The sequence below is a fragment of the Malus domestica genome, chromosome 04 (assembly GCF_042453785.1).
Source record: "Malus domestica chromosome 04, GDT2T_hap1".
Classification (NCBI taxonomy): Eukaryota; Viridiplantae; Streptophyta; class Magnoliopsida; order Rosales; family Rosaceae; genus Malus; species Malus domestica.
Window position 1 is genome coordinate 4,139,269 of NC_091664.1, and position 14,927 is coordinate 4,154,195.

General features: G+C 38.5%; 1 protein-coding gene and 1 long non-coding RNA gene across 2 annotated transcripts; one reads left to right on the forward strand and one right to left on the reverse strand.

Annotated features, from left to right (window-relative positions):
• Positions 1 to 1,327: 1,327 nt before the first annotated feature.
• LOC103435451 (uncharacterized) lies at positions 1,328 to 3,689 on the forward strand. Its single transcript, XR_529422.4, has 2 exons — positions 1,328 to 1,684; positions 1,909 to 3,689. It is a non-coding gene; the product is annotated as an uncharacterized lncRNA (long non-coding RNA).
• A 265-nt stretch (positions 3,690 to 3,954) lies between these two features.
• LOC103435576 (uncharacterized) lies at positions 3,955 to 5,837 on the reverse strand. The gene is made up of 3 exons (XM_008373965.3): positions 5,721 to 5,837; positions 5,030 to 5,483; positions 3,955 to 4,527 (listed from the first exon to the last, which is right to left on the reverse strand). The coding sequence occupies exons 1-3, from the start codon at positions 5,835 to 5,837 to the stop codon at positions 4,175 to 4,177; spliced, it is 924 nt and encodes a 307-aa protein (XP_008372187.1). The 3' UTR covers positions 3,955 to 4,174.
• Between the last annotated feature and the right edge of the window lie 9,090 nt (positions 5,838 to 14,927).

Sequence of the window (14,927 nt, forward strand, 5' to 3'; positions counted from 1 at the left end):
GAAATTCTTTTATCCTAAAAGCATTTCTCAACACACCAAGTAATTTACCATCATCGTCTTCGATTCCATGAACAATCAAACCCGCATGCAGACCTTCGTTCCCCCTCTCATTTGCAGATATTTTTTATTTTTTTTATTTTTTATTACATTAATATTTATTCATTAGAGGGAGGGGGAGTTCGGCTAAGCCACACCATGAGCATTCTAATTTGGTATTGAGTTCGTCATTCACGAGATTCGAACTTAAGACCTCTCATTTTCAACTGAAGATAAATACCACCAGATCGTAGTACTAAGTGATTTTTAATCAAAGTTTTAACAACCTAAATTATCACCCAAATATGTTAAGAATGAAGATTTGTTTACCAAACAAAGGATTCAAGTATTGAGTAATAGCGTAATATGTTATGCATCCGTGCTACGAAATGTGTATCAATCGAATAAAAAAAACACATATACCCACATATCTTTTAAGGAAAGGGAAATTCATTTTTTATTTTTTTTTCAAAAAATAGAGATTAGTTGTGAGATCCACTCCACATCAAACTTCAACAATCCGAATCGTTTACTTAGTATTACGGCATAATGATATTCTTCTTCACTTATAAGCTAGAGGTCTTATATTTAATTCTCGTCAAAAGTGAATTTGGATCACATTAATGCTAACACATTGTGAAATTTAGCTTACTCTTCGACTCTAGATAATATCGCTCGTTCAAAAAGGAAAAATGTTAGCGGAGCTTAAACTTGTCCTATTATTATTCTCAAAACCAATGGTAATCCACTAAACATAGTGCAATTACTCCGTGTAATGTTTGTTTATTAGAAAGCATTTTATTTTTTTAAGAGTAAATTGTAGCAATGGTCCCTTAACTTTAATCAAATTGGAGTAATGATCTTTAACTAAAAATCCATTACCATTGGTCCCTCAACTTATCAAAATGTGTAGCTATAATTATTTTCATCAATTTCATCAAAATTTTGTCAAAATAAGTTATATTGGAATGACCATTTATACAATTAGGGTCCCTCAACTCATCAAAGTGTGTAATTATAGTCATTTTCGTCAACTACATCAAAAAATTTGTCAAAATGAGTTATGTTGGAAGGACCATTGCTACAATTGGGTTAGAGTTAAGAGACTATTTCTCCAGTTGAATTAAAGTTGAGGGACCAATGATAATGAATTTTTAGTTGAGAAACTATAGCTGCACATTTTGATGAATTGATGGACGAATAATAATAGATTTTTAGTTGAATGATCGTTGCTCTACTTAAGTTAAAAGTTAAAAGTCGCTACAATTTACTCTTTTTTAAAGATTCTCTTCCTCTCTATTTCGACAAATTTCAAAGAGAGCTGCACTCTCGAAGCGCTGGAGAAGGCATCTGTGCCCCTCTTGCCACCGATCATCGTGTTTCTCCTGCGATTGATCCTATCCAGCTACCTCGGAGCCCAATCGCAACTTATTCAAGAACGGCAATCCAAGCTCCACCGCTGCTCTCATCTTCACCGTTGTTGCGAGCACTGGCAACTTCGTCCGTCAAGCCACAGTCGAACGATTCCGCTGCAGCCACAGCTTCTCTTCCGGAATCGAAAAGAGTGATTCATGCTTCGACGCTGACGACTGCTCTGCCGCTACTCCATACGCACTCGTTCCCCGATACCACGAAAACTGAACCTGAGGTAGTTCTTAATTCGAGTTTCGTTTTAGCAAATTCGGAGGCTAAATTCCCTTCTCTTTTGACTGATAACTATAGTGCATTACTGAAAGATAAATTTGGATGGGTTGATTGGTATTTTGTGGGTAAATTTGTGAAGAAGAATTTCTTTGTTTGATGAAATTTCTACCTTTGGTTTTGAATATGGAAGTACAATTGCATTAGGTAGAGCTTTTGCTTGTTCATCAGGTGTTGGTCAGAAGCCTATGTTCGGAGCATTTGGGTTCAATCTTGCTCAAACAAGTCCTTTTGAAAGTACAACTTAAGCATCACAGCCAGCATTTGGGGGCAGTATAATTGGTTCCTCCACGCCAATTGGTGCCATGTGCTACTGCAATGGCATTTGGGGTAAGGGTGGAGGCTCCAAATTCAACAAAATGAAATTGAAGATGGCGGTAGCTCGAATAAAGTTGTTGTGGAACAAGAGGCGGGCGGTGGTGAAGCAAATGAGGCCTAACATTGCCTTTCTCCTTCAATCTGGTCAAGATGACGCTGCTCGAATCCGAGTTGAACATTTGATTAGAGAACATAACATTTTGGTTGTCAATGAGTTCATTGAGTGAATTAGTAGAATCTAGACCTTCTATCATCACAAAGCGAAGGGAGTGTCCGCCTTATCTCAAAGAAGGAATTGCTAGTTTAATCTTGGCCTCTCCCAGGTGTTCTGAGATTTCTGAACTGATCGCACTAAGGGATATTTTTGAAAAAAAGTACAGTAAAGATTTTGTATATGCGGATGTTGATGTACGTCCCAGCTGTTGTGTGAATCGCATGTTGCTTGACAAGCATTGCTCAACTTTGAGGGTGGAGCAAGGTTCATTGACCTGGGAGAGTGGCAGTGAATAAGACTAACAAGCCGATCTCTGAAGACCCAGATATTCAGGGGAAGAAAAGTATGGTTTTCGCTGGACCGATTGTTTTGAATGGGAATTGCCTATGCTTTGTTGCAGAGACAGGAATGTCGACTGAAATTGGGAAGGTGCAAATGCAAATCCATGTTGCCTCACAGAGCGAAGAAGATACCCCACTTAAGGAGAAGTTTAACGAGTTCAGAGAGATACTTAAGATGATCACTGGAGTAATTTGCGTATTAGTGTGGTTCATCCATATCAAATATTTCCTTACTTGGGATGATAAAACAGGGACCATGACTAAAAATCAGATGGTAGTGGCAAAACTTATAGCTTTGCGTCCTAGGCCTATTATACTACCGAAGTTTAGGATGGATGGAACTACATACAATTGAATCCACTTGATGGTGAAATTCATGACTGGCCAACTGGTCGAATGGATGCTAATCTTCAAATGATCGCATAGGTAGCTGCTGTCTGCAATAATGCTAGCATTACACAGGCAGAACAGAAGTATGTTGCCTATGGAATGCTTACTGAGGCAGCTCCAAAGTTTTTAGTTGAGAAGATGGCCCATTCCCGAAGAATCCAAGGGTGCGGAATCATCAAATGAAAGGGATTTGCTTGGTTGTTGCCAGAAGTGGAATGAATTTGAACGCCGAAGTGCAACCCTTGAGTTTGATCCTGATAAGAAATCCATGGGTGTAATTGTCAACTCTGTTTCAGGGAAGAAGTCATTGCTAGTGAAGGGTGCTGTAGAGAATTTGATTGAGAAAAGCACCAAGGTTCAATTGCTTGATGGCACTGTTGTACCACTGGACAATACCTCAAGGAACTATATCGTGCAAGCTCTTCATGAGATGTCAACTAGTGCTTTGAAACCACTGAATGATGCACCTGTTTTGAAACTTGCTGATATTGGGATTGCAACGGGCATATCTGGAATTGAGAACCATGTCCATCATAAGGGAATGTGCTGCTGCTTTCAAACAAGTTCCCACATCCATTTTTTAAAGTCTTGTGGACAAGGCTAATTTTTAAGGAGGAAGTATTGTTATGAACCTAAAATAGGTCTCAATTGTGATTGTCTTAATCGGTGATTAAGAGAGTTAATTGAAAGTTTTATGCTTTAGTTTATTAACAAGGAGTCTGTATAAAAGAAGCAAAAAAACTAATAAAAAATGCTTGAAAACTTTGAGTTTTAACGATAAAGACCAAATAAAGGGCAAAGTGAATAATATCATGATTGATTTTTTAGTGTAAAAATGTGATTTTTCGTTAAAATGAACAGTATTAGGAGCTTTTCGTTAAAATTCCCTGAAGCCCAGGTCCCAGAAAACAGATGAGATCAGTTTTTACAAAGAAATCAAATACAAAAAAAATATTAAAAAAAAAATCTTACGTATCTGGTATTGTCTAGGAAAATTTCTGGAGCATAGTTATTGCCTCTTAGTTATGCAAGCGTCATTAAACATAAAAAAAATAAAATAAAAAATAAGTACACAAGCACTCCTCCTCTTCCTCTTCACTTATAAAGTGATCCAACCAGCAAATGGCCAGAACACAACTTCAATTCCACGGGATGGATATTGCCAGCCACAGTTTTACTTGGGAGCAATGTAGTCAAGATAACTGCGCGTCTGCGGGTACCTCTGCTGCAGCTGTTCAAAGGACATGTTGAGCAGCATCTCCGGCGGAATCTCCTCAACAAGGACTTGTCTGCGGAACTCCTTGATTTCATCCAGGATCAGGAAGTGTATTATAGCTTCATACTTATCATAATTCGACTCATCGCGAAAACCCCAGTTATCAAAGAGCACAGATTCCACTTGAGCAGCAACTTTACGAGGGTCAAATGCATTGACAGAATCCCTAAAGCTTTCACCAACTTCCTTCGATACCCTGGACAAAGCACCGGCAATCATTCTCCTTACACTAAGCCGTTCGGTTTTTTCATCTGTTGTCACAGTTTAACAACTAGTATAAGTACTCCCTTGCTATTAGCAGAGTATGTGTGATTGTCTGACTAACACTTCGTTTGGACGACGGAAATAAATTTGAAATTTGGATAAAAGTCAGAATTTATATTATTTAGATTCATAAACATAAAAATTTAGAATTTCCAAATGAAAAATAAACTTAGAATTTGGGACCTCCAATTCTCTACCACAAATTCTATGATTGAGAGTTCAAAAAATTACAAATTCCGTATTCAGTTTTATTATTTTTTTATATTAACCAAACAAAAATATCCACAAATTTTAGAAAATGAAATTCCATCGTCCAACACCATAATATATTCAACTGCAAACAACGTGGCACTTACTCTTAGTGATTAAAAATGTTTTTCTTCTGTAATATTAGCATGTAAATTATGAACAAAATAGCATGAAAACCAAATAAATGTAAAAAAAAAAAAAAATGAGAGAGAGGGAGAGAGAGAGGGTCGAATCAATCACCATAGAGGGCATCGGCAAGCGATGGCTGCGGTCCAACTGGTAAAGAGGCATCCTGCCACCAAGGAACATCCGCCCCGGGCAATATCGGCGGCAGCCCCGTTTCCCTCCAATTCTGAAAATTAGGGTTTTCAGTTATGCACACAGAGACAGGTGCGTCAGGGCCTGCCTCGAGGTAGCAGCCTTCAGGTGCATACAGAGGTTCGTCTGACTCTGGCTTTGAGAGTGAGGTCTTAAAGCGGAAGCGTGACCCTGACGCCGTGGCGGAGGCTGAGATTGCAGATCGAGATCGCGAGCGATTGGGACTTCTAGAATCAGGGATTTGATAATCGATTGTTGGACGCTGGGATGGGGGGTCTGGGTTCCTTTTATTTATAGTGGGATCGCCCCGATTCCGGTTAGGGCTGGGATTGGCCAAAACACAGTACAAGTACGTGTTAGAAGTTGTTAGGATTTCCTAGCCGTTAGGGTTAGGTCTCCTAGTTTGTAGGGTTGTTTTCAGTAGTTAATAATCCCTATTCTTTAGGGACAAGTTATTGAGTTTGATTCTGATTTAATCGTGTACCACGTTGTTAGGATTCTAAAACGTGGGCTGCATATTTTCAGCGTTCAGTTTTCTTTGTAAGGCTATTTAATGCCTTTGTTGCTCTTTGAAATTTTGTACATGAAGGAGGGGGAATCAGTGAATGAGTACTTCGCACAAACTCTCACCATAGCCAACAAGATGAGGATTCATGGGGAAAAGATGGAAGATGTGGTGGTCATCGAAAAGATCCATTGAAGAGTCTAATGATCTCGACATCTTGTCCATCGATGAACTGCAAAGCAGCTTGTTGGTACACAAGCAAAGAATGGGGAGACACATGGTGGATGAGCAAGCTCTAAAGGTGACTCATGATGTCCAACAAGGCAGGAGAGATGGACACAACAGTTTCAGAGGGAGAGGACGAGGGAGGGGTAGAAATGGACCTGACAAGTCTACCATTGAATGTTACAATTGTCATGAACTTGGGCATTTTCAGTGGGAATGCTCTAAGAATGGAAGGATTCAAAAGGTTTCTATGTAGAAACAAGTGAAGAAATGTTGTTGATGACTTATGTGGATATCGAGGAGGTTGACCGAGAGGAATTATGGTTCTTGGACTCATAATGCAACAATCACATGTGTGGCAAGAAGGAGATGTTCACAGACAAGGATGAAACCTTTAGTAATTCTATGAAGTGGGGAACAATTCAAGCTTGGTTGTGCTGGGGAAGGGAAATGTTCATATGGAAGTCAATGGAATCATGTAGGTCATCATTGGGATATTGAAGAAAGATACCGCGAAAGACATCTAGGACTCCTTGAAGCAGAAGTACTAGGGCACATCACGATTTAAACGTGCACAATTACAATCTATTCGCAAAGAGTTTGAAATTCTACACATGAAGGAGGGGGAATAAGTGAATGAGTACTTCGCACAAACTCTCACCATAGCCAACAAGATGAGAAGTCATGGGGAAAAGATGGAAGACATGGTGGTCATTGAAAAAATCCATTGAAGAGTCTAATGATCTCGACATCTTGTCCATCGATGAACTACAAGGTAGCTTGTTGGTACACGAGCAAAGAATGGGGAGACACACGGTGGATGAGCAAGCTCTAAAGGTGACTCATGATGTCAACAAGGCGGGAGAGGTGGACGCAGCAGTTTCAGAGGAAGAGGACGATGGAGGGGTATATATGGACCTAACAAGTCTACCCTTGAATGTTACAATTATCATGAACTGGGGCATTTTCAGTGGGAATTCCATAAGAATGGGAAGGATTCAAAAGGTTTCTATGCAAAAACAAGTAAAGAAATGTTGTTGATGGCTTATGTGGATATCGAGGAGGTTGACAGAGAGGAATTATGGTTCTTGGACTCGGGATGCAACAATCACATGTGTGGCAAGAAGGAGATGTTCACAAACTTGGATGAAAATTTCAGGAAATCTGTGAAGTTAGGGAACAATTCAAGCTTGGCTATGCTAGGGAAGGGAAATGTTCATATGGAAGTCAATGGAATCATGTAGGTCATCATTGGGGTATTCTATGTGTCGGATTTAAAGAATAATTTAATGAGCATTGGACAGTTGCAAGAGAATGGCCTTGCCATTTTTATAAAAAAGTGGCAAGTGCAAGATTTATCATCCAGAGAGATGATTGATTTGGGAGACCTCAATGGCGGCAAATCAAATGTTTATCTTATTGGCTCGCACACAATCATAAGAACAGAAGTGTTTCAACACTGTTGCAGACGATCAACCCCAATTGTGGCATTGCAAATATGGACTTTTGAGTTGGAGCGGTTTAAAAATCCTTTAACAAAACTAAAGAATATGGTGAAGGGCTTACAAAGTTCAAAGCTCACACGAAAGTTTGTGAAAAGTGTTTGGTGGGGAAGCAACAACGAGATCCATTTCCAAAGGATAGTACATGGAGGGCATCTTCTTCAACTTGTGCATACAGACGTATGTGGGCCCATTAATCTGATCTCTAACAGTAAGAAAAGGTATCTCATTACCTTTATCGATGATTATAGTAGAAAAGCATGGGTATATTTCTTGGTTGACAAGTTAGAAACCTTTAGTACTTTCAAAAGTTTCAAGGCTAGGGTTGAAAAAGAAACTGGTTCAAGCATAAGGAGTCTGCGTACAGATCGTGAGGGTGAATTCACTTCACTCGAGTTCACAGATTTTTGCAACATGCATGGAATTCAAAGGCAGTTGACTATTGCTTATACTCCCCAATAGAATGGTGTCGCGAAGAAGAAGAATCGAACTATTATGAACATGGTTTGAAGCAAGCTTACAAAGAAGAAAATTTCAAGAACTTTCTGGCTAGAAGCAATCAACTGGACCATTCATGTACTCAACTGAAGTCCAACTCTAGCAGTGAGAAACATGAAGCCAGAAGAAGCTTCGAGTGGCTCCAAACCATCAAGTGTCTAGCACACGTGCATGTTTATGACAGTAAGAGGATTAAACTTGATGACAAGAGTAAGAACTGCATCCTACTTTGAGTCAATGAGGAATCCAAGGCTTATCATTTATTCAATCCAGCTTCTAAGAAGATAGTGATAAGCCGAGATGTGATTTTTGAAGAAGATAAAGCTTGGGACTGGAATGACAATCACCGAGAAACAATCATGGCTGATCTTGAGTGGGAAATGAATGAAGAAGAAAGCCCAGGAAATGATAACAACGTAGAAGAATCCGAGACTAATGAAACAACAGTAGAGAGTGAGAAACCTGTTCATGATAACAATACACAAGACACTGCCATTGAAGAACGAGTTAGAAGACAACCAGTTTGGATGAGAGACTATGTAAGTGGAGAAGGTCTCTCTGAGGAGGAAGACATGGCTCACTTAGCCTTATTTGCCGAGCTTGATCCCATCACTTATGAGGAAGCGGTGAATAGTGAAAAATGGAAGAAGGCTATAGATTCAGAAATTGAGGCTATAGAAAGAAATAATATGTGGGAGTTGATAGAGATGCCATTAGGAGGAAAAGTGATTGGGGCGAAATGGATTTACAAAAAAAAGCTCAATGAGAATGGTAAAGTGGACAAATATAAAGCCCACTTGGTTGCAAAAAGGGTACAATCAGCAATATGGAGTAGATTATGCCGAAGTGTTTGCACCTCTGGCTCGCTTGGATACAGTCCATGTCATCTTATCACTTGCAGCTCAGAATGATTGGACAGTTTATCAGTTGGATGTTAAGTCGGTGTTCCTCCATGGTGAATTAAATGAAGAAGTGTTCGTTGCACAACTTCCTAGCTATGAACAAAAGGGGCAGGAACACAGGATATATAAGCTTAAAAAGGCTTTATATGGTTTTAAACAGGCTCTTCGAGCATGGTACAGCCGCATTGAGTCTTATTTCATGAATGAAGGTTTCGAGAAGTGCCCACATGAACACACATTGTTTGCCAAAAGAATGAATGGAGGTAAAATGTTAATTGTTTGCCTTTATGTTGATCTTATATTTACTGGGAATGATGAGTCTATGTTCGAAGAGTTCAAGCATTCTATGATGACTGAGTTTGATATGATTGACCTTGGGAGAATGAGCTATTTTCTTGGCTTAGAAGTGCTTCAAAGGTTGGAAGGTATCTATGTTAGTCTACGAAAATATGCTCAAGAAGTGTTGGAGAGGTTTAACATGGACCAATGTAATACAGTTCATAATCATATTGTTCCTGGTTTCAAAATGATGAAGGATGAAGGATGACTAAAAATTGATAGCACTCTGTAAAAACAAATTATGGGCAGTCTTATGTACCTCACTAAAACGCAACCGGATATGATGTATGTTATCAGTTTGATTAGCAGGTTTATGGAATGACCTACCGAGTTGCATCTTAAAGCAACAAAAATAGTGTTGAGGTACTTGAAGGGCACAGTGAGTTTTGGGTTATTCTATAAGAATAGGGGAGGAAAAGAACTTGTTGGGTACACTGACAGTGATTATGTTAGAGATCAGGATGATAGGAAGAGCACTTATGGATATGTTTTTATGTTGAGTTCAGGGGCAGTTTCATGGTCCTCGAAGAAACAACCCATCGTCACTTTATCTACCACTGAAGCCGAGTTTATAGTTGCAGCTTCGAGTGCATGTCAAGAAATATGGTTAAGAAGGATCATGCAGCAGCTCAATCATGAACCACGCAAGTTCACAATGATTTATTGTGATAATAGTTCTACCATTAAGCTCTCAAGGAATCCAGTGATGCATAGGGGTAGCAAACACATAGATGTTCGTTTCCATTTTCTTCGAGAGCTCACCAAAAATGAAGTTGTGGGATTAGTTCAATGTTCTACGCAGAAGCAAGTAGCAAATATCATGACCAAGCCTTTGAAGTTGGACGTGTTTTAGAAATTGCGAGAGTTAATGGGTGTTTGTTCACTAGTGGATATAAACTAACTGCTGATAGCATTTAGTTTAAGGGATGATGTTGAAGTTGTTAGGATTTCCTAACCGTTTGGGTTAGGTCTCCTAGTTTGTAGGGTTGTTTTTAGTAGTTGTTAATAATCCCTATTCTTTAGGGACAAGTTATTGAGTTTGATTCTAATTTAGTCGTGTACCACATTGTTAGGATTGTAAAACGTGGGCTGCATATTTTCAGCGTTCAGTTTTCTTTGTAAAGCTATTTAATGCCATTGTTACTCTTTGAATGAATAACAGATATTCTCCCAGCTATTGAGTACAAAAGCAAACATACATTTACGTGTTCTTCGCGAGTGTTCAACATAGGGTTCTAATAGTACGACCCACTTGTATATAAGGCACATCATGCCTAAGTTTATTTTTTTATTTTTGTTATACAAACGATATGATAATCTTTATTAAATTACAGGGAGAATAATTTAAACATGAAACCTAGGATGTGAGGGCAAATATTAAACAAATCGCTATAAAACCCCGTATGTGCCAAATTCATGTTACATATAGTATGAAAAACCAAGCAATGAAGTAGAAACAATTATTCCAAACCAACAAGAAGGATCCAACAGGTGGATATCACAAATCCCACAGTACTTCATTGTCAAACCGTAAGAAATAAGAGAATAGTCCCTTGGCATTAGTGAAAAGCTTGTAAATCACATCATCAATTAAACAAATAGGGAATGCTCATCAAACAATGCAGACACACAAGCTCATGTAAAGATATTATGACATGAAACATGCTAGGTGTATAAGGTTTACGTTCTAATACTACATACACATGAAGTTGGTGCAAAATGCTCACATATGAATGCTTGTTGTCTAGTGCAATCTAGAACAGGCTAACACCTACACTTGATCCAATGCGAACTTAACGATGCATGTGAAGATACACGTGAAGCCCGTCCTTGGGCAAGACAATACTATGCTATGGATATTGTGGGACCATGATTTTCTAGGGCCGAAGTAAGGCGGATTGGAATACAAGTACCTTAGACGTCTAGTCATGGACTCAACAGCTATGAACGGAGCAGTGGTGCCAACATCGTCCTATTCCGGAGCAGTGACCAAAGTTTGAACGACTATGCTCAGATTGACCATGCTTGATCCGCAAGATACGGGAACCTGATCCAACATGAAATCAGCCAGATTTCCTATATTATTTGGAGTTCCTACAATCTAGTAATTGGTGTACGCCGCAAGTAATCACATTCTTAAGAGGATGAAATATTTACTCCTAGATATCATTTGGGATTTTTCCAGTTTAATATAGGATTCTATCCTAAAAAGTTCTCTCTCCCAACCAATATAAATGCACCCTTCTAGGGTTCATCTCTAGTAAAACAATCATCACACTCTTACTTTCTTGCCCACTGCTTGAGTTTTATTATTGCTTACTAATTTGACTGTTGGAGAGCCCTTGACCAGCACACCTCCCCACAAGTCTTTGGCTTGCTCACAATTGTTTACTCTTTTACAAGTTATTCGGATTTGTGCATCTTCACCACCTGCAGCGGCGCATGATTTGATTCCAACAATAGGTGTTTTCATTTAGAGTGATCTCATATTCCTCTCGACCAAAGACTATACCCCTATGGCTGCGACTGTGCCACCACCTGGCATGATGCCGCCCTCGAGCACGAGCATATTTCTACAATGGATCGTATATGGGGGAGTATGTTGCAGATATATGTGTCAATAAAGAATCTTTGAAGAATTTCTCTAGCTATGGAACAAGTAAGGATGACAATTCAAAATGTTAAACCCGATAATTGTAGATAACCGCCCGAATGGAGCAGATGCGGGTATGAAAATTTTGTTATATTATGGATATGAGAAAGAAAAAAACCGTGAACTTTAATCGGTTATGGTTTTGGATATGGTTATAGGGATCCCTGATCCGTCTCCGAATCCGAATCGATAATATATAATATAATAGTATTATGCAATATATATATATATATTATTTGAGTGAAGCTATACCATTATTACCATATTCATTATTCACCGCATAATATATTTAGTATATAATATAATAGTATTTCGCTCAAAAAATATAACAGTATTCAATGAATCCTATACTATATTCCTTATGCATCAAACCTTATACGATATTCATTATTCACCAAACATAATACTTATGGGAGATATCAATAGATCACATCATCGATGTTTTATTCAATACTCTTATTTTTATACTCTACAAAATTCATTTATTGTTATGTTTTTTTATTATTAGACGTGGCTATTTAATGACGAAATCTACTAAATCTTGTGCGTCAATTTGATGAATATAATTTTTTGTTTTTGATGAAGATAGATATAACCGTTAACCCATAGAAAATCTGTTATCCAGTGAGTATAGTTATGGATAATCCCCCACGGTTATTTTGTGGTTATGGATATAATTAATTTTCGTAGTTATGAGGGTGAATATAACATTTCCGTCCTCAAACCGAACCGTTGCCATCCCTAAGAACGGGCGAGACTCGCTGACCTCGACATAAGAGTAAAAGCCCTTAAAGATGTCGTCTCCTGTTTTAAGGAGATAATGGCCCAGGCAACACCTGCTCAGATCCCAATGGGAACCTTTGATCTGAGCCCATCCGCACTGCCCCAACGGCCTACTCCGAAAACACAACGCAAAAAAGTCTTGAAAGAGCCGGGACCTTCGCCCAATCTAGTGCTCTGGAAAAGAATCAATTGAATATATAGAGAACATGAGTAACTGGGAAAGACTCAAAAGGAAATGAATGAAGCATGTTAGAAGCCTCGAATGGTGGTTTCGATCAATAAACAATTGCCCAACGATTCTAACATCCTGATGTTCAACTGAGGCTTAGAAAATGTTTACTCTCCATACAATGACGCTCTTGTCGTCAAGGTACATCTCTAACGCTATGGTTAGTCGATATTTGGTGGATTACGGATGAGTAGTCAATGTCCTCTTCAGAGACACAGCCGAGAAGATGGAAGTCATCGACAATATCAACAAGGAAAGAAAAAAAACCCCTCCACACTTTCAACGGGACCCCTGTCCGGTCTCTGGAACGGTGAAGCTAACGGTTCAGGCAGAGCGATATAACCATCTGGTGACCTTCCATGTTATGTACTGCCCGACTTCTCACAACGCCATTCTTACCACCAGCTGCTTCATGGTTGAAGAATGTGGCAATCAAGGAAGTCCGCCCCATGAAATGGATAAAATTTCCGAAGACCGTCTCTTTCCTTTTCATTACAAACAAAGCGAAGGTGCTACTTAGCCCTAACATGCAACACTCGACATTAATAATACTCCAAAATCTGAAAATGCTAACCACAGTTTCAATGGTAATGGGAATACGCCTGATGGCTAAAACATATAAAGATAACGACGCTTCCAGCACCACATACATGATAAAAAAACACCCCTCAACCGATAGGTTAAAGACATAGACATAGTACCAGTTACATCTCTAATATTTCATAAGGGGTCTTTTCCACATAATAGTGTCAACCAACGACGAGAGCATTGTTGAGCAAAAATTGCAAATGACAAATAATTCACTCGACACAATTTCACCACTCACTGCGTCTGTTAATTACAACCCTTCTTTTGGAAAAGGAATACCATTTGATTCTAATATGAAAAATATGAATTTTGGGGATTAGTATGTTTGTTTGATTTTGCGACTACACTTAGGTCGAGCCCTATATTGCCCACGTACTCTTTTAGAATCAAGTCACTCATAGTTCTTTTGATTTGGTTTGGGGATTTTTTAGTGAGTGAATGACTCACTAAAAAGGATTTGGTGTTCGGTTTATTTGAATGAATTTGGTTGAATGAACTAGAGATTCGATTTGCATTTTGTTTTTGGTTTTGTGCGACTGCATCTAGATTGAGTCTCTAGATTGCCTACATATCCTTGGTGGAATCAAACTAGCGTAGTTCTAGAATGATTTGGATTTTATTGAGGTAATGACCAACTAAAGAAATGTATTTGCATTTGGGAATTTGCAGTTGTGTCTAGAATATAGTACTAGACTGCCTCCGTACGTTTGGCGAGATCAAACCGGCGTAGTTCACACAATTTGATTGGTTTTTTACCATTTGGAATTTGAAATGGCTTTGCGCCATTTTGGATTTTCGAATCGGCTTTGCGCCATTTTGGAATTTGAATGATTTTGTATTTTTGAGATTTGGAACGTCTTCGTGCCATTGGAAATTTTTCGTGGTTTTATGCCATTTGAAAATACGGAATTGAATTTGGAATGATTTTATATCGTTTGGACTCTTTTGAGATGGCTTTGTGCCACTGAAAATTTTTCGTGGTTTTATACCATTCGAAAATTCCACATTGAATTTGAAACAATTTTATATCGTTTGGATTTTTTTGGGGACAACTTTGTGCCATTGACCATTTCGGGAATTTGACCCATCTTTTTAATAAAGGTGTGAAATAGAAACCAGAAATTTTCCGAAGTGACATCAGTGCAATCTAATAATCTACGGCCGAAGTTAAAATATTAGGAAAACTAATGAAAAGGGCTTGAAAACTTTGAGTTTTAATGATAAGGACAAAATAAAGGGTAAAGTGAATAGTACCAGGATTGACTTTTTAGTGTAAAAATGTAGTTTTTCGTTAAAGTGAACAGTACTAGGTGCTTTTCGTTAAAGTTCCCTAAAATATTACACATTCCTAACAAAATTAAGACTGCAACAAACCTCATATTTAGCCATGCTTTTAAATTTATTATAATTATAACCAAAAGTTGATATGAAGGTACTAAACGGGTTTGAATTTTGACCCTAATCGTGTTAGTGTCAATAATTGGATTGACCGTCTAATAAGCTAACAATCTTATCTGAGAAAATGATTGGACGGTACCAAGCTTATAAAACTCAATGCGCGTGTGTAAATATTTGCAGATTTGTAGAGTGAGATTG

Coding starts and splice junctions, on each gene's coding strand:
- LOC103435576 (XM_008373965.3), bottom strand. CDS start 5,837: ATGGACAAGATGTCGAGATCATTAGACTCTTCAATGGATCTTTTCGAT. Junction 5,484..5,720: donor ATGGTGAGAGTTTGTGCGAA/GTACTCATTCAC, acceptor CCTAACGGCTAG/GAAATCCTAACAACTTCTAA. Junction 4,528..5,029: donor GCTTGCCGATGCCCTCTATG/GTGATTGATTCG, acceptor CTGTGACAACAG/ATGAAAAAACCGAACGGCTT.